This window comes from Chiloscyllium plagiosum, chromosome 4 (genome assembly GCF_004010195.1).
Source record: "Chiloscyllium plagiosum isolate BGI_BamShark_2017 chromosome 4, ASM401019v2, whole genome shotgun sequence".
NCBI classification, from domain to species: Eukaryota; Metazoa; Chordata; class Chondrichthyes; order Orectolobiformes; family Hemiscylliidae; genus Chiloscyllium; species Chiloscyllium plagiosum.
The window spans coordinates 17,847,278-17,865,175 of NC_057713.1; the positions used below are offsets into that span (position 1 = coordinate 17,847,278).

General features: G+C 44.4%; 1 protein-coding gene across 1 annotated transcript in view; it reads left to right on the plus strand.

The window, feature by feature from the left end:
• lama1 (laminin, alpha 1) overlaps positions 1 to 17,898 on the plus strand; it is a 290,652-nt gene that overhangs the window by 257,704 nt on the left and 15,050 nt on the right. Inside the window, exons 53-59 of the mRNA XM_043687534.1 lie at positions 193 to 344; positions 1,631 to 1,816; positions 3,612 to 3,801; positions 6,120 to 6,226; positions 8,872 to 9,061; positions 13,572 to 13,724; positions 16,421 to 16,574. Coding sequence (XP_043543469.1) covers positions 193 to 344; positions 1,631 to 1,816; positions 3,612 to 3,801; positions 6,120 to 6,226; positions 8,872 to 9,061; positions 13,572 to 13,724; positions 16,421 to 16,574 — 1,132 coding nt within the window. The remainder of the gene's footprint in view (positions 1 to 192; positions 345 to 1,630; positions 1,817 to 3,611; positions 3,802 to 6,119; positions 6,227 to 8,871; positions 9,062 to 13,571; positions 13,725 to 16,420; positions 16,575 to 17,898) is intronic.

Consider the following 17,898-nt stretch of genomic DNA (forward strand, 5'->3'; position numbering starts at 1 on the left):
CCTCCAACGCTCCAGGGAAAACAGCCCCAGCCTGTTCAGCCTCTCCCTATAGCTCAGACCCTCCAACCCTGGCAACATCCTTGTAAATCTTTTCTGAACCCTTTCAAGTTTCAGAACATCTTTCCGATAGGAAGGAGACCAGAATTGCACGCAGTATTCCTAATTTGATGAGCTCCTCTTTGATATCTGCAGGCGTTCTTTGCTGTGATGATGATTGATGGCCGTGTGGAAGCTCATGTCAACACCGGTGATGGAGTCCATACCAGGAGAGTCATTGCCAAGTCTCCTTCAGGAACCTTCAGTGACGGGCAGGAACATTCGATCATACTGTCGAGAAGTAAGAGGTGTGTGTTAACGTGCACAGAGCTGATCAAGATGAGAGTTCTTACAATGAAATGGGTATAAATGAAATGAAGGAAAGATAATGGGTGCTGATTACTGAGTTTCATTAGGTGTGTGCTTTTATCACTAACTCACCAAATTTTTCAAAATTCATGGATGTGATGCAGCCATTTCTAATGGATTTTGAACCCTATGGCCAAGGACACCATTTCATGGGCTAATTATGAGTCAATCACATCGCTAAGGGGCTGGTAACCAGGTTACCAGGTACCATGGTGGCATTCAAACCCACAGCACCAGGACTTTGACCTGGTCATCAGGATTATGAATCCAGCGCAATAACCACTACACCACTGTCACCCCATGAAAAATGCAGGAGGTCAGTGACAGAACACAGATAAATGCAGCAATAGCTGTTTAAGGGGAACGAATTAATCTTCTCAGATGACCGGTTTCCTGAGAGCAGGTGGTTTGCACAGTATTAAACTCCCAGAGATTATACCATGGAGCTTTCTGGTCGACAGTTACACAGGACACTGGTCACAGTCCAGTTTCCCAAAGGCATCTGAGGCAGGGGTCAGGCACTTAATTTGCAAAGGATGACACCAGGATTCCCTAAACACTTTGGCAAAACATGACGCTTTTCGATGCAGACTTATACCATAGTGAACCCTTTTGCCTTTGATCTGTAAGATGGACACTGCACATTTCAATTTCTACAACCGTTGTTCTTCCCATGAACCTTACAATTAGTTGGTCGTATTGTATGGGAGGTTGCTGACTGGATTCTCAACTTCTGACATCTCCACCGCTTGCGCATGTGTGTGTATGTGTCTGTCTGAATGTGTGGGTGTGTGTGTGAGAGAAGTGTCTGTCTGTCTGTGCCTGTGTGTGTGTGTCTGTGTCTGTCTGAATGTGTGGGTGTGTGTGTGAGAGAGAGTGTCTGTCTGTCTGTGTGTGTGTGTGTGTGTCTGTCTGAATGTGTGTGTGAGAGAGAGTGTCTGTCTGTCTGTGTCTGTGTGTCTGTGTCTGTCTTTGTGTGTCCATGGGTGTGTGTGTCTGTCTGTGTGTGTGTGTGAGAGAAAGTGTCTGTGTGACAGTGTCTGTGTCTCTGTGTTTATCTGTGTGTGTCTGTGAGTGTGTTTGGTGTGTCTCTGTGTGTATGTGTGAGAGAGAGAGAGAGTGTAAGTTTGTGTGCGTGTCTGTCTGTGTGTGTGTCAGAGTGTGTGTCTGTCTGTCTGAGAGTGTGTGTCTGTCTGTGTGTTAAACTCCTATTGATTTTTTCCAGGATTATGACGTTGCAGATTGATGAAGGAAACCGCCTTGAAATGAGACTCGGGGCCTCAGCGGATACCAGTCCATTGAATATAACCAGATTCTATGTTGGCGGGGTTCCAACTGGAGAGGGCGCTATTGTCCTTAAGATCACAAGCTCCTTCACAGGCTGCATTAAGAACCTGGTCCTGAATACAGAGTAAGTTTACATGGTATATACCAATCAGAACTATGTTCCTCTACTGCCTGAAGTTAAAAGCAAGTGTAATTTATTTGGAAGGAGTTTCTACGTGGAGAAACACACTTCAAACACAGTTCAAAGTTGAGGTCTTCTTGCAGTGTGTAAAATTAATGTAAAATTACTTAGGGTTTTCAGGGGTTATAATCTGTAACATAAAGCTACCTATTTGAATCGTGTTCTAGCTTTTAACTTTAAAAACAAAAGAGCCTTCTACTTCACGTAAATCCAAGTATAAAAATGGAAAGCAATGGGAGCAGGCTCAGTCACATCTCACAACGTCCTTTGTTTAACTCTTACTGTGCTGATCCTCTCCAGAGTCTAGATTAGTGTGGTGCTGGAAAAGCACAGCAGGTCAGGCAGCATCAGAGGAGCAGGAAAATGGACGGGTTTGACCCCAAAGAGAGAGCCAGCACCCACTCCTCTAGCGGGTTAAAATATCCGGCAACGCCTCAGATTCTCAGTGATCTCTCAGATACCTGGTGATCTCTCAAAAACCCAGGGATCCCTCAGATATCTGGGATCCCTCAGATACCCAGTGATCCCTCAGATTCCTGACAATCCCTCAGATGCCCCATCTGTACATTTAAAGAGCACCCACCTTCCTGGGCTGGAGGGAGCAGAGGCTGCACTTTTGCATTGACAGCCCCCTCCATATTCTGACTGACTGTACACCAGAGTGAGTGAGTGACCTTTGGTTTTACCTTAATATCATGACTGCATCAAGCCAGATGGGAAATGGGTTCATGATCCTCGGTCACTGTCTCGGTGAAATGACTGACGGGTCAGCAAAGTTTAATCAAATAGATATCCGTCAGATTGCTCAGACATTAGAGCATTGACAGGTGGCCTCGATAGAATTCCATTGAACTGTCAGCCCCACAGCGAGAAATCCATCCAGGATTCGAGCTCTGCCCAAATCCCACGTTCCAGCAATATCAAAACCAAACCTGCAAGAGGTAAGGCCGTGCTTTCTGCCATTTGACAAATGGCAGGTAACGGGATCATTTCTGGATCATGTGTGATCCCTCCACACGACCCAACGTTGTACTGGCCCAGGGAATCTACCAAGCGGCTACCTCCGGGTTCACAGTCCAGGTCAGGAAACTGAAAGAACTGCGGATGCTGGAAATCAGAAACAAAAACAGGAGCTGCTGGAAAAGCTCAGCAGGTCTGGCAGCATCTGTGAAGAGAAATCAGAATTAACGGTTCGGGTCCGGTGACCCTTCCTCAGAACTCAGGACGAAAGGAAGCGGGAGCTCAGCAGGAAGGCCCGCAGCACCCAGTGGGTGACAGCTCCCCTGGGTGCTGCCAGAGCTGGTTAAGGAGTGTCTCCTGATGGAGGCCCAGGCTAGAGAGTTAGCTACAAGGAAGGCCCATTGCCTCATCAGGCAATCAGTGAGAGATGGACCTCCCCCCTCATCGCTAAATGCAGCTTTTACACTCAGAAATGGGGCCTAGTGAGAGTAGCCTAATCCAGCGAGGCTGCCTTCAAGCTGTTGCTGGCTTCAGAGAGAACACCAGGCACATCCCAGTGACCTGTTCTACATTGTAATTGGACCTTAAAATGGCTGCCTGATCCTGCAGGTTTGGAGAGAGCAGAAAGAGGCCACACACAAAGTGGGACCGGTGTCACCGATGGCCCCTTAGCCATATTCTGAGCTTCACTGCACTATCATTGGTAATGGTTCACTTGTTTCTGGTGTGTTTTGCCGCCGCACGATTTTAAAAAGAGGAAATCTTATTTTAATCCCAGGTTGTTGGACTTCAGCGGCGTTTTGAGGTACCAGAATATCGACCTGGACAGCTGCCTGCTTTCAGCCCCTGAGCCGGACAAGAGAGACTTGGAGCTGGTGCTTCAGCCGACTGCAAAACCCATCCAACCGCCCGTGAGAAACACCAGCCCCACCCACTCGCCATATAGCTCCTCCTCCAACAAGAAAACTGTAAGGACACTGTCACGTCGCCCCCACCACATTCAGTCAGAATAGAAACATTCCACTTTTGTTTCTGTGTGGAAGATTTTTCCATTTGGATGAAATATCAATGAGACTGCTTCACTCCAGGGCGGCCATTTTGCTTCTTGTCCCTTGTCAATCTGGTATAGTTCTGCCTGTACTTTGACGTGTCGGGTTAACATACGCATCGGTTCAGTGTTCCTGACTGAACTGCAGGAAAGGTTTTGCGAATACCTCTGTGAAGTTGAGAGTCATTAGACCTTTGCCCCCAGGGGAAAAACAGTGATTGGGGAAAGCGCTGGGAGTTTTTCAAACCCAGTGTCGAGTCTTTATGGCCCGAAATGAAAACCGAAAAGCCAGTCTGTGTGGTCGTGATATTAAACATTAACCACCCAGAACAGAAGCTCTTTGAAGGACTCTTCCCTGACTGTGGAAATGCAGTGTGTAGTCAGGGTCTGATCATATCTAAAACACTGGCAGATACTGGTCTCAAAGTTCAGCTCATAAAATGGCAACCTGTGGGTTTTTCTCGTTGTTGAGAAATTTTAATCTTACATGAGCCCTATTATTATTCCTGTGTCAAGTGTTGATCAGTTGCAGCTTTCGAAATGTTTTCAGTAGTTCAGCAGAGAGTGGAGCGATACAGCCAGTGTGCAAAAGTCTGAGGAAGTGGCAGGAGAATGGCACCAACTCACGTTGCTCATTTGGAGAGCCAGTACAGACATGATGGGCCAAATGGCCTTACAATTCTGAGAGGCCTCAAATTGCCTCATCCCCTAAAACCTTAGAATATTAAAACGTAGAGGCCATTCAGCCCAAGGTATATGTGTCAGGTCCTTGTTGTAGCTATCCAGTTAGTCTCACTCCTTTGCTGATAATTTGTTTCTCCAATGCTCTGTAATTCCCTTCAAGTCATTAGCCAGTTCTGTTCCTGTTACTTCCACCAACCAGTATAAGGCCACTTGCTGTGTAAAAACATGTTTCCTCATATTACCTCTGACTCACTCTAAAACCACTTCTGCCGATCGAAGCAGAAGCCCCCGTCTATGAAAGGGCATTTCCCTCATCCCAGAGATTCCCGGGATGGGGAAATTTCCAGACTGCTGCAGGGATGATGTCAGCAGGAGGAGAATGTTCCCACGGCAGCCTCCAGGAAGTTGGTTTAAATAATAGGTCAGAAAATCTGAAGGCCAGATCATGGGTATGCCAGGAATGGGCTGGAACTACACCTCAGGATACCCCAATGCAGCTGATTCCAAATGGAAACACCCGGGAACATTGAAAATTGTTTCTGCAACCCTCTGAAAAAACCCCTTAAAATTAGAAACTGAAGAAGATTCTGAGTCACTTAATAGTTATTGGGGAAAGGTTACAGGGTTCAACACCTCTTCTAACCGCTGGGTAACCGTTAAACTTGAATCACCAACTCAATATTGGCCACTCCCACCCCCAAACTACAGCTCACTTGAGCACACGCGTGCACACACACACACACACACACACAGACCTACAGACACACACACATGCACACCCACAGACATGCACACATATAAACACACAGAACACACAGACACAAACGTAAACACAGGCCTACAGACACACACACCAGCACACACAGGCTTACAGGCACACACATACACACCCACAGACTCACACAGACCCACAGACACAAATACACCCACACACATACACAGCCACAAACACACCCACAGACACACACAGACACACTTCTCTCCACCACTGCCCTTGTCCCCAGCCAAACCCAGTGGTCTCTTCCCTCCCTTCACAACTCAACAATTCGAGTAACCTGCCAAGCTTCTCGCCCACCTACTGCCCTTGCCCCGTCACCCACTGTCTGGCACCCTACCCCCTTGCACAATCCCACTCTCTCTCCCCACACAAATACTCACCCTATCTCCACACTGACATACTCAGCCTTCCCCAGGAGCTGTTAAAGTGGCTGGCTGTTTAAACATGAGAACGTGGCTCATTGAATGCTGCTAAAAGTGGGTTTGCTGCTTTCCACCATTGTTCTTCCTCTCCTAATTCCAACATTTCCCGGACAGGTGTCTGCTACTTTCTAACAGCAGGCCCCTGTCCCGGAATCTATCCAGCGCAGAACTGATCTAAAGGATCAGGAATAGGAAAGGGATCAGTAAGGACCCAAGTCTGGGCCAAATCTCCTGCCTGTTAACCTGAGTGGAGTTGTGAGGGAGTCAGACAAAACTGGGGCAGGAGATAACTGGTGATGATCTCAAAGAAACTTCTGTATTGAATGTTTTGTTGTGCTTTTTGTCTTTGATCAGTGTACAGTGGACAAATTGCCAGGCTACGTTGCCAATGCTCATCAGTTTGGACTCTCCAAAGGCAGTCACATGATTCTGTCCCTTGATGAAACCACAGTTAAGAGGAAGTAAGTGCGTTCAGTCGGTCAGTATTTGTGAGGGGGGTGCCAGTCACCCTCTATTGGAAAAGTGAGGTACTGCAGGTTCTGGAACCTCTTGAAATAAAAGCAGAACGTGCGCAAAAGTTGTCAGCATCTGCGGAGAGAGCACTGGCTCCACTGAGAGACCATCAACCCGTAACGTTAAAAACCAAGAGAACTGCGGATGCTGTAAATCAGAAACAGAAATTGCTGCAAAAGCACAGCAGTTCTGGCAGCATCTGCGGAGAGAAATCAGAGTTACTGTTTCGGGTCGAATGAACGTGAACTCTGATTTCTGTTCTCTCAGAGGCTGCCATACATCCTGAGCACTCTGAGGTCCTTCTGGCGTTCTTAATTAATTATGACATTTATCAGAAATCAGCTTTACATGTAAAACTCTGCAAACAAGGTCATTTGAGCTGCTATTCTGTTTTAAAAGCCTGAATGAGCCGCAGAATTCCACCTCCTAAAAAGCAAATTAAAACTGTTTTCTACCTTTCACCAGTAGAGGGTGCCCTTGTCCCATACATGAATAGTTATGAAATGGCACTCTGTTTCTGCAACTCCCAACAAACATGACAAAATTGTACAGTGGTGATGAGAGAATTTGTTCATCTTTGAAACTTAAGTTTAGATTAACGTTTCCAACAGAAGATGGATATTTGTTTGCCTCAGTCAGGGCAGCAGAAGTAGGCCATTCAGCCCGTTGAGTCTGCTTTGTCATTCAGTGTGACATGGCTCATCTGATCATCCTCAAATCCACTTTCCTGCCTCTTCCCTTTGACCCTGGATCACCTTACTGTTTGTCTCAGCCTTGAATATGTTTAACGAAAGCCGTTTGCTATAAAGAATTGCACCAATTCGCTACCTACTGGGAGAACACATTCCTCCCATCTCAGTTTTAAATTTGTGAACCCCTTATTCTGAGGTAATGCCCTCTGAACCTGGAACATTGAAAGGCCACATAAGTTAGGCTGCAGTCAACTGAACTCCAGGTGGGGAAAAATTATTGCTGAGGTACAGTTTGTAGGCACTAAGGGCAGCCAGTCTCACACAGGAAGGTCTGTGCAAACAGTCTGTTGTTTGGTGGTCAATGGCATTCTGACAAGTCAGGGTGGTTGTGGTGTACTGATTATGACAGTAACAGAGAGAGAGAGAGAGATAATGAGGGAAGAAACCTCTGTTGCATCTCTCTCATTATCAGGATGTCCGCAATGCTAAACCGCCAGTAAACTAATTTTGTAAACTCGTCACTGAACAAAAATATAGCAGTCAGCTATAGCAAGAAGCCACAAACACCACGATGAGATAAGTATCACGGACGTCAGTGATTTTTTTTTTAAGAAGTAGGTTTAGTGCGAGAAACTTGCTGCCCTTTGAATTATCCCAAACATCGTCTGAAATCACTGATACTTCAGCATTAACAACTCGTGAAAGTCAGCACCTCTGACACTGTGGCACATACTTGGTATGTCGCTGAGACATTAACGTAGATAATGTGCTCAAGGACTTAGAAAGGTTATGCCCATTAGTGCACAGGCAGAGATATTGGGAAAGGATTGACAAATAGGACTTGGAATGCGAAAGAAGGCTGAGGGCTGACCTAATAGAGGTCTTTAAAATTATAAGATGTTTGGATAGAGTGGATACGGGGCAGATGTAGAGCTCCATAACTTTGAGGCCATGAATATAAAGAGTTAGTAACCAAGAAATCCAACAGGGAGTTGGGAAGGAATTTCTTCACCAAGAGAATGTTGAGAATGTGAAATTCCCTGGAAAGACTGAAGCCAGTAGTGTTGAAACATTTCAGGGAAAGCTGGTCAGGCATGGGGCAGAGAAGGAAGTAGAGCAGGATTTCCCAAACGTTTCCCTGCTGTGACCCTGTGTTAATGTTTGAAAGTTCATGTGATCCCAGAGTGAGGGCCAAAGATAGGGAATTATAGACTGAAGGAGTAAGGAGAGCTGGGGCCAGTGATTTTGTCTGCAACTGTTTTGAGGACTGGCATCGTTCAAAGCTAAGTATCATACGCATAGATAACCTGGAGCCTGATTCCCTGACCATCCCTCTAGAACTTCTGGTCCATGACCACCATTGCTGTCTTAGGCCTGGTGAGCTCCTGGCGGATCGAGAGCCACAGTTTGAGGTTCTAATGGGGAAAGGTGGGCTCGGGTTCAGGTGAACGACAAACACAGACACTGAATGACCACGGACCATGTGTCCTACTGAATCCCCTCTGAAGTGGATCTGGGTCAGTGGCCTATGTGCCCCCCCAATCCAAGGCTGGCACCAGTATTTGTAGCTTTGGATGGAGGGGGGAAGTGAAAATGAATGTGAATGAAAGAGGAGAGGTTTGCTTTTCCCCTCCAGCAAAAACATGTTTAATTTAGTCTACACATTGAAAAATCACATGTTAATGACTTGTATTGAAGAGTTTTCCAGAATTGTGCTTTGCAATAAAATGCTCCAAATGAAAAGCAGCTTAAACATAATTTACAGAGACAGCGCACATATGAATCTTGCTTTTATAAAGATCAATATGTAAATCAAAAGATATTGACTAACTGGATCAGTGTCTAATTGAAAGATGATGGTCACTTGAAGAATTGATGACTATGCTTCCTGTTTCCCTCAGATTTGTCATTCAGCTGAATATTAGAACTTATGCCTCCAATGGCCTAATATATTATATGGCCCATCAAAACCAGATTGACTACGCCACCCTTCAACTATGGAAGGGGCAGTTACATTTCCTGTTTAACCTCGGGAAAGGCACAGCAACGTCCATCATGCCCACTCCTATTAATGATGGCAAATGGCATACAGTAAGTCCAGGTCTTAGATCTTGTGCTTAACTGATTTGTCTCGTTCTTCCCCACACAGGAGATGATAGTTTGATGACTGTTTCTGAACTCATATTTCAGACAGTGGTCTGGAGATAGGGGGGTTTCACCATTTAAGGAGAATTTTATTCACACAGACAATCATGAATCTTTGGAACTCTCTTCCTAAAAAGCAGAGTCTGAATACTTCTAAAACAGAGGTATATAGACGTTTGATGAGTAAGGGATGGAAGATTATCCGGGGCACATAGGATTAGATTAGCTATGCACTTATTGAGTGGTGCAGCAGGCTTGAGGGGCTGAATTCTGTTCCGAGTTCATGTATTCATTTTGTACATATATGTTCAAGTTTGACTACAATAGCTAGAGAATTAAATGTGGTTGAGTTAAGAGATACATTTTATACTGGCACATAACCAATGGACTAAAGGGCCTTGATCTGTGCTGTCGACCTCTGACATTTGCAGGACACGCTAAAAGCAATGTGCTGTATGTGGAAAGTCAATGCCTAACTTACCTAGTTTATTCTGGTATACACATATATAAAAAGTGGCTACAAGAGGGTGCGATTACACACTTCCCTCCTTAATGAATATTTTGCACAATGTTCAAAAAGCCAGTTGACATCTATAAACATCTCGTTTTCCATTTATTTACAAATGGAACTTAACCTCTAGTTTTCCATTCTAAAGAGGATACCTCCTTCCTTGACACAAACCTCCAGTACTTGAACCTGTGTCAGCTGATTTGGTCCTTGACTTTCAGTTGCATTTTCAGTTTCATTAGGACATGTCTCTCTGACTCAGAACTGAATCTGAACTGGTTTTAAGCATAGCTCATGTTAAATCAACTTTCCAAATAACCTGATTCATCAGATTTATTTGGCCTTCCCCAATTCCCTCCTCCTTGAATCTCTGAAGGTAAAGCATGATCAACTAAGATTGACAAGCCCAGCCCTTCCACTGCTAAACACCTTGATGAAACTCCATGCAATGGCCACATATTTTTACAAATAGCCACTTCTTTCACCTTAATCTTCTGGTCCAACTTCAGAATTCTTTCGCTCACACAACCGCCAACATGTCTGGAGTGTTTTTCTTCCACAGACTGTGTGCTAAGTGTGGCCTCAGTGTTAATAAACCTCATTCTAGCCTGTCTACAGCTGGTCTTTTACTGGTGATGGTATGAGGTGTGGAATCCACTACCACAGAAAGTGGTAAAGGCCAAAACATTGTGTTTCCAAGAGGAGGATATTCATAGCTCTGGCGGCTAAGGGGAGAGGGCAAGGTTAATGCATTGGGTTTGAGGTTCAGCCATGATCATATTGAATAGTTCAGCAGGCTTGAAGGGTCGAATGGCCTACTCCTGCTCCCATCTTCTTTGTTTCTCTGTTATTACAATAATTAAACAAAAAAATTGCCGATTTGTGATTCAATCGCGTTGATCATTTCTTCCCAATTATATCCAGCATTTGTTTAACAAGAGAACGCTTAACAATTTGTTCTGTGCGTTCTGTGGCTCTGTTTAAATTGGGACTGTAATTTGCCTGAGTAAAGGCGGAATACTGTGAAAGCTGAAAAAGTGCTGTAAGAATAGAAAGTGCTAGGGGACCTCAGCAGAAAGAGAGAAAATTAATGTTTTGAGTCAGAGACAGTTCTTTGTCAGATCCCCTTTTGTTTTAGCCTGTTCGCTCTCGTGAAATTTGAAATCTCTCCCGAACCGAAGAGAGCTCCATTTCCAGACAGTTTTCTCTGGAAATCCATAAGCAGTAAGCCAGCTATAGAAAATCTTGAAGGGGTGACACCAGTTATTGTTCAGGTCATTGGAAATCGGACTTTTCAATATTTCTCAGCAAAATAAAAACATGCAATTTGTCTACTGATATTGCTGGAAGCTCAACCAATCCAGATTTGTCCAGGTAGCAATTCTATCTTGTTGTCAAAATGTGGTATCTTTACTTGACCGATTTGGGAGTGCTACTGTAATCTGAAATTTCAGTGATGGTGATTACAAAACTACTAGAATGATGTCCCTTAGGGAATTCTATCATTGCTGCTCAATTTGGCCTATATGTAAATCCAGTCCCACAGCAATGCAGCCCAGTCTTAAACGGCTGGCATGAAGCAGCCAACTCAGTCTCTCCGTTGTATGAAATGAGAAGTTCACTTCTGCCGTGACCAGGACAATTATCAGTCGCTATGTTCCCGTACCTACTCCCCATGAATTTTCTTTTTGGGCTGCAAAAGAAACTTTCATTTGACTATTGCCTTTATTCAAACTAATAATTCTGAGCTGCCGGAGGAAGTGGTGGAGGCTGGTAACGTTGTAACATTTTAAAGGCGTCTTCTTGGGTATATGAATAGGAAGGGTTTAGAGGGATATGGACCAAGTGCTGGCAAATGGGACTCGATTAATTTAGGATTACCTGCTCAGCATGGACGAGTTGGACCGAAGGGTCTGTTTCCATGCTGTACATCTCTGTGACTCTGTAAAGAATATCCTAAAGAAGCCTCACAAAAGGTTTGTGATAGTGCAACTCCTTCCCTTACTGTGGGCCATCTTTACACCAAACAGCCTGACCTGGAGAATCGGGGATTGAATCGATTCTCAGTATATCTAAGTCCCACTGACTCTCCACACCCTTCACCGCAGCTTGAGTAACAAAGGAACAGGGAAGCAGAAGAAGGCTATTCAGCTCTTCGAACCAGTTCTGCTGTATAGTATGACCAGGGCAAATTTTCCATCACAAAGCCATATTCTCCCTTTTTCCCATACCCCTTGATGTCTTTCATAGTTGTCTAATGCTGACAGTGAGCCACATGGAAATTCTGGCACAGACACGTTGGCAAATTCATTTCAGTTTCCGTATTGGAACCACCAAACACTAGGGTTAGCGTATGAATACAATTTTCACATGCCCTGTCAACTTGCCACCTGTTCCGTGAGCCCCATGGGTCAGTGAGTTGGTCTGACATGCATTGGCGGTCAGTATTTGCCCGGGCCCCACCTTTGAGCAGCGAGACCTGTTGTAGAACGTAGAGTTCAAGGGTCATGCTCTGAAGCTGTGGAGTTCACCATTGAGTCCCGGAGCCTGGAAAGTGCCTGAGCAGGAAACGGGGTGTTGAGCTTCATTGAACACTGCAGCAGGGCCAGGGTGGAAGTGTTAGCATGGGAGCAAGATGGCGTGTTAGGATGGCAGTCAACCAGTCAACTGGAAGGTTGGGCCATTCTCAGGTGTTCTACCAAGGTGGGCCCATGAGAAATAATGAGTGTGACTTGTTTTTTTAGGTATCTGTAGGACACAGAACATTGCACCCTGAATTTGGGCTTCGTTGTGTCAATTTCCTACCTGGCAAGTGAGTGCCCACAGGCCCAAATTCTAGAGCATGATTTCCACAGGGTAACCCTGGACCAACAGGGTGGCAGCAAAACCAGGAGCTTTGCCCAAGAAAACCCACCTCTGTTTACTACTTGTTGGCAATTATTCAGGTCAGCAGTGGTCTTAGATTACCAACGAGAACAGTGCATGGCTGGAAGAAGCCTGGTATAAAGGAGAGGATGGTGGGGTGGGGTGGGGGGGGGGGGGAACACAGATTGCAATTTTGCTTTTAACATATTTTAATGCAATCTAATTTTTCCAACTATTATTGTTGATGAATTGCAACAGTCCTAAGTGGTGCATTCCCACAAGAGGTTTCCCTACTTGCCTACTGCTATTTCAGAGGATCAAAGGTTATGGGAAGAAAGCAGGAAAATGGGGTTGAGAAACATATCAGCCATCATAAAATAGCAGAGCAGACTTGATGGGCCGAATGGCTTATTTCTGCCCTAATACCTTATGAAAACCTTATGGAAATGCATTACATTTCCAGATTTTTAATAGCTCAACCAATTCGTTTACAACAAACAAGTGATGACCCCCCTGTAGGATTTCACCCTCACAATGCTCTTTAATCAGCAAGAAATATGTAAACTGCCTATGTCCTAAATTCTCCTAATTCTCTTCCAAAGCCCCCATCTGTCCTCCATTGGGATGCTCTCGAGACCTACTTCTTTGACTGAACCCTTACTGGGTCTTCTAACATTGGGCTCAAATTTCACCGTCTCAAATATTGTTTGATGATGCATCTTTAAAGTGACTGGGATGTTTTACAGTGTCGTGGGAGGGCTACATAAATACAAGTTGTTCTTGCTATTTGTCAATCATCACAATGTTTAACAGACAGCGTGGGTATTGATTCTGGAGTGAGACAGCTGTAATTATATTCGAAGCAGTAGTGAACCATTCTTCAAAAAGTAATTTTCTGGAAGAAACGTGGATGTAGATCGATGAGAAAAATCAAGTGTTTCAATGGTTGAGATTTGGCACATTTCTGGGAATGTGAACTATTAACAGATAAACATTGTATTAGCTCTAGTATACTTAATGGGGAATTAGATCTTCTTAATTCTATCTCTCATGCTTTTTCCCCTTCATCACTCTCTCTCAAAGGTGAAAACAGAATATGTAAAGCGAAGAGGTCTGATTACCGTCGATGGGAAGGAATCCAATCCGGCTTTGGGAGATGGTAATTCACTGGATGTTGAAGGAAGGCTGTATCTTGGAGGTTTGCCTTTAGATTACACTGCCAGGAAAATAGGAAATGTAAGCATAACTCCGGTGTCAGACCAGCAAAGTCTCTCTCTCTCTCTGTCTCTCACTAACATACTATTTTTGTGTGTCAATATCACTGGTGATGAATCATGTATATTTGAATGGACATATATCAGTAACATTTATCATTGAGCACATGGGAGTGAACTTACCTGTGTTAGTCACTGAAGGTGTGGCCGCAACATTAGAACAAGAGACAATTTTCAGATGGGCTGATTAACTACATTATCCAGGTCCCAGCTACATGAAGGTATTGGTGGCTTGAGATATCTGCGTCACTCAGGGATGGGAAAGGGAGCAGAGGAAGGAAAGAGAGTAAAACATTAACAGATAGGAAACGGCATTATCAGCAAACACTGTCTCCATCCTGTCCCGTCCTCTCCTTACTGAAAAAGGATGTTGTAGAGCTACAAAGGAAATGGATACATGATTACATAAAAATAAATGATCTTCAGAAAAAAAAATCCTCATATTTTATATGAGCGATACATCAACGAATAAGGAGTGGAGATGACTGTTGAGTCATTTCTTCAATCATAAGATAAATGGCAGTCCTTGAATCCCAGTCTGTTTATTTTAAATAACGTTATGGTGTTTAACATCGAGATATTAAATTGAAGTAAATAGTATCTGTAAGTAGCAGTACAACGATGATTCTTCCCAGACTGAAATGTTGTGCTCACCTTCACATGGAAAACAACTTGCAAACTGACATCGGAAAAGTCAGCCCCAAGCCAGTGGATTGTTCGTGACCGTGGTGGTGGTGCTGTGAGAATATCTAATATTCAGTCCTGGAAGCTGGAAACACTGTCCCTAAACTCCCAAAAGATTTTTAAAAAACAATTTTTTTCACCGTGTTCTGTGGGCCGGAATCCTGGCTTGGGTCTCCCCGTATCAAGGAGGTGTGAATGATGTCCTGCCAAGACTAACCCATTGCCCTGTTCCCCGCTCACCTCACGTCCATCACATTACACTGTGGAGGCAAGCGGGTGCAGGGTCTGGTGCTCGCTGCTTCCCCCTGTAGGAATTTGCAGCCTTAACCATCTCCCACTTGACATCTCATTGGAGGTCAGGATTGGAACAAAAGGGGAGGTAGGCCATTCAGCCCCTCGAAAGGTTCCATCTTGCCACCTGTTAGTAACTGCAGAGAAAACCCCAGTTTTGATTTCCCACACAACGCATTCAAACAGCATAAAGCCTAGTGACCTAGTCTTAGATGTTATGATGGATGCAGCAACAGATTATTAATCTCTGGCAGATGGAGCACTATTCAATACTGAAAGCAGATTTCAGTGTCAGTTCCAAGAATTCAAGTGATGCAGCAGAACAAACAAATGCATACCTACTATTTCGTTGAACGCAGGAGGTGACCTGTGAAAAGAGATTAGATTAGATTACATTACTTACAGTTTGGAAACAGGCTCTTCGGCCCAACAAGTCCACACTGACCCTCCGAAGATCAACCCACCCAGACCCATTCCCCTACATTTACTCCTTCACTTAACACTACGGGCAATTTAGCACGGCCAATTCACTTAACCTGCACATCTTTGGACTGTGGGAGGAAACCAGAGCACCCGGAGGAAACCCACGCAGACACGGAGAGAATATGCAAACTCCACACAGACAGTTGCCCGAGGCGGGAATTGAACCCGGGTCTCTAACCACTGTGCCACCGTGCCGCCAAAAGAGGCAACCGTTTGAAGAGGGATCCCCACATGCAGAGGCACCAGATAATAGTTCTTCCTTGTCATACCATTAAAATATTCTACTTTTGATTAGCATGTTGTTTGGATTCGATCAGTGTTAAATTTATTTTGAAAGCTCCTCCTTTTTAGATTTTACCCGTCCTTTTCTTAAAGTACTGATTCTTTCCAAAGGATGTCCCAAAAGTGCTTTTGATATACGAGCCTAAATATTCAAGCAGCTCCTGTTGAATTACTGCCATCCTTTCACATATCTATATAAGCAGTCTATAGCTGGGAAAATAAGAAATGTTTGGAGGAATAAGAGCCAAGTGCAGGCTTGTGGGATTAGTTTAGTTTGAGATTATGGTCAGCATCGACTGGTTGGACCAAACGGACTGTTTCCTTGCTGTATTACTGTATGATTCTATAAAAGTCCCACACTAAATGCGAGAGTCACAGATCCATGGACTAGTTCATCTCCTTGTTGCACTCATGCACCCAGGAGTGCTTCATCTCATCAGAAGTTGAAAAGCTGCTAAACCAGGCTTACTGACAGAGTATTAGGAATTGGATCTGTGACTGATTCATTCTTTCAGGTTGCCTTCAGACAGTAAATCTGGGTTAAAATTCGAAGACGCTTAAATGGTAATATTTTCCACTTGGTAACGATAAGGTAAAAATGCTGAGCAGTCATATTAAACCATTTTTGAGCAGCATTTACCCACTTATTTTAAATGGCCCACAATCCTCCTAAATATAACAGACTGAGGAATGCAGTATGAACCTGTTCCTTATTACTGCTTGAAACTCAGCAATTGAAAAATACGCACATCAACCTCATTGCAGTTGTCTGTCTGATCCAAGTTATACCGCATAGTATGCAAGGGGGAGAAAACATCATGGAAAGCATTAGATCAAATTAAACAAGGAACAGCAAAAACAATTGTAATCTGTTGTGAATTATTGTACTTGCAACTCATTAAGAGTTATTTTCCTCAGGCGACGCACAGTATCCCTGCTTGTATTGGCAATGTGGCATTGAATAACAAGCCCCTGGACCTGGAGAGGCCAGTTTCCATCCTTACTGTGAGCAGGTGTTACTTGGCTGTCCAGGAGGGCACTTTCTTCGATGGCACTGGATTTGCTGCGCTGGGTAAGCCAGGTTAAATGTCAGTGTTTAATGCAGTACCCACTTTTGACTTGAATGTAATTGTGAATGTCCTGAAAACCAAACAGCAAGTCATTCCACCTTCATCCCCTCAATATAGTATTAGTGTTGTTGCAAAATTTGGAAAGATTCTGTATATTGCAATTAAATGAGTATCATGTTTCCCTCATATTTTCTGCAGTCAAACTGTATGAGTAACTTCAGTGTCTGAGAGAACAACAGTAGTTATCTCACCTCTACATTCCTCTTTTTGATGAGCCTCCAGCATCTATTGGAGGTTCAATCAAGAGAGAGATGGGTTTCCCCATCTCTGCTCTCCATTCTTACAAAACCGTTGGATAACATTAAAGACAGAGTCCGCCTTCAACATTTTTAGTTCAGCACAGTCAGATTCAGATCGCAATTAAAAGCAGACAAGAGAGAAGAACTAGGAGGACGTGAGGACTGCAGATGCTGGGGAGTCAGGGTCGAAAAGTGTAGCGCTGGAAGAGCACAGAAGGTCAGGCAGCATCCAAGGAGCAGGAGAGTCAATGTTTCAGGCATAAACCCTTCATCAGGAATGTGGGGGCAATAGGGGCTGAGAGATAAGTAGGAGGGGGGTGTGAGGCTGGGAAGATGATAGGTCTTCAGGACGTGGCTGAAGAGCTTCAGGGAAGAGGCGACGACTCTGAGAGAGAGAGAGAGAGAGATAGAGAGACTCACTGAAATCCTTGTGGAAGGAAGAGAACTTCTTCAAGGTGGACATCCTTAGAAGAGGCTTTGCATTAAGGTTACAGCAACTAGGAGGAAAAGTGAGGTCTGGAGATCAAAGTCAAAATGTGGTGCTGGGAAAGCACAGCAGGTCAGGCAGCAGCCGAGGAACAGGAGAATGGGCATTTCTGGCATAAACCCTTCATCGAAAGACAATAGATAATAGGTGCAGGAGTAGGCCATTCTGCCCTTCGAGCCTGCACCACCATTCAATATGATCATGGCTGATCATCCTTAATCAGTATCCTGTTCCTGCCTTATCTCCATAACCCTTGATTCCACTATCCTTGAGAGCTCTATCCAACTCTTTCTTAAATGAATCCAGAGACTGGGTCTCCACTGCCCTCTGGGGCAGAGCATTCCACAAGCCACCACTCTCTGGGTGAAGAGGTTTCTCCTCATCTCTGTCCTAAATGGTCTACCCCGTATTTTTAAGCTGTGTCCTCTGGTTCAGCAGTCACCCACCAGCGAAAACATGTTTCCTGCCTCCAGAGTGTCCAATCCTTTAATAATCTTATACGTCTCAATCAGATCCCCTCTCAGTCTTCTAAACACAAGG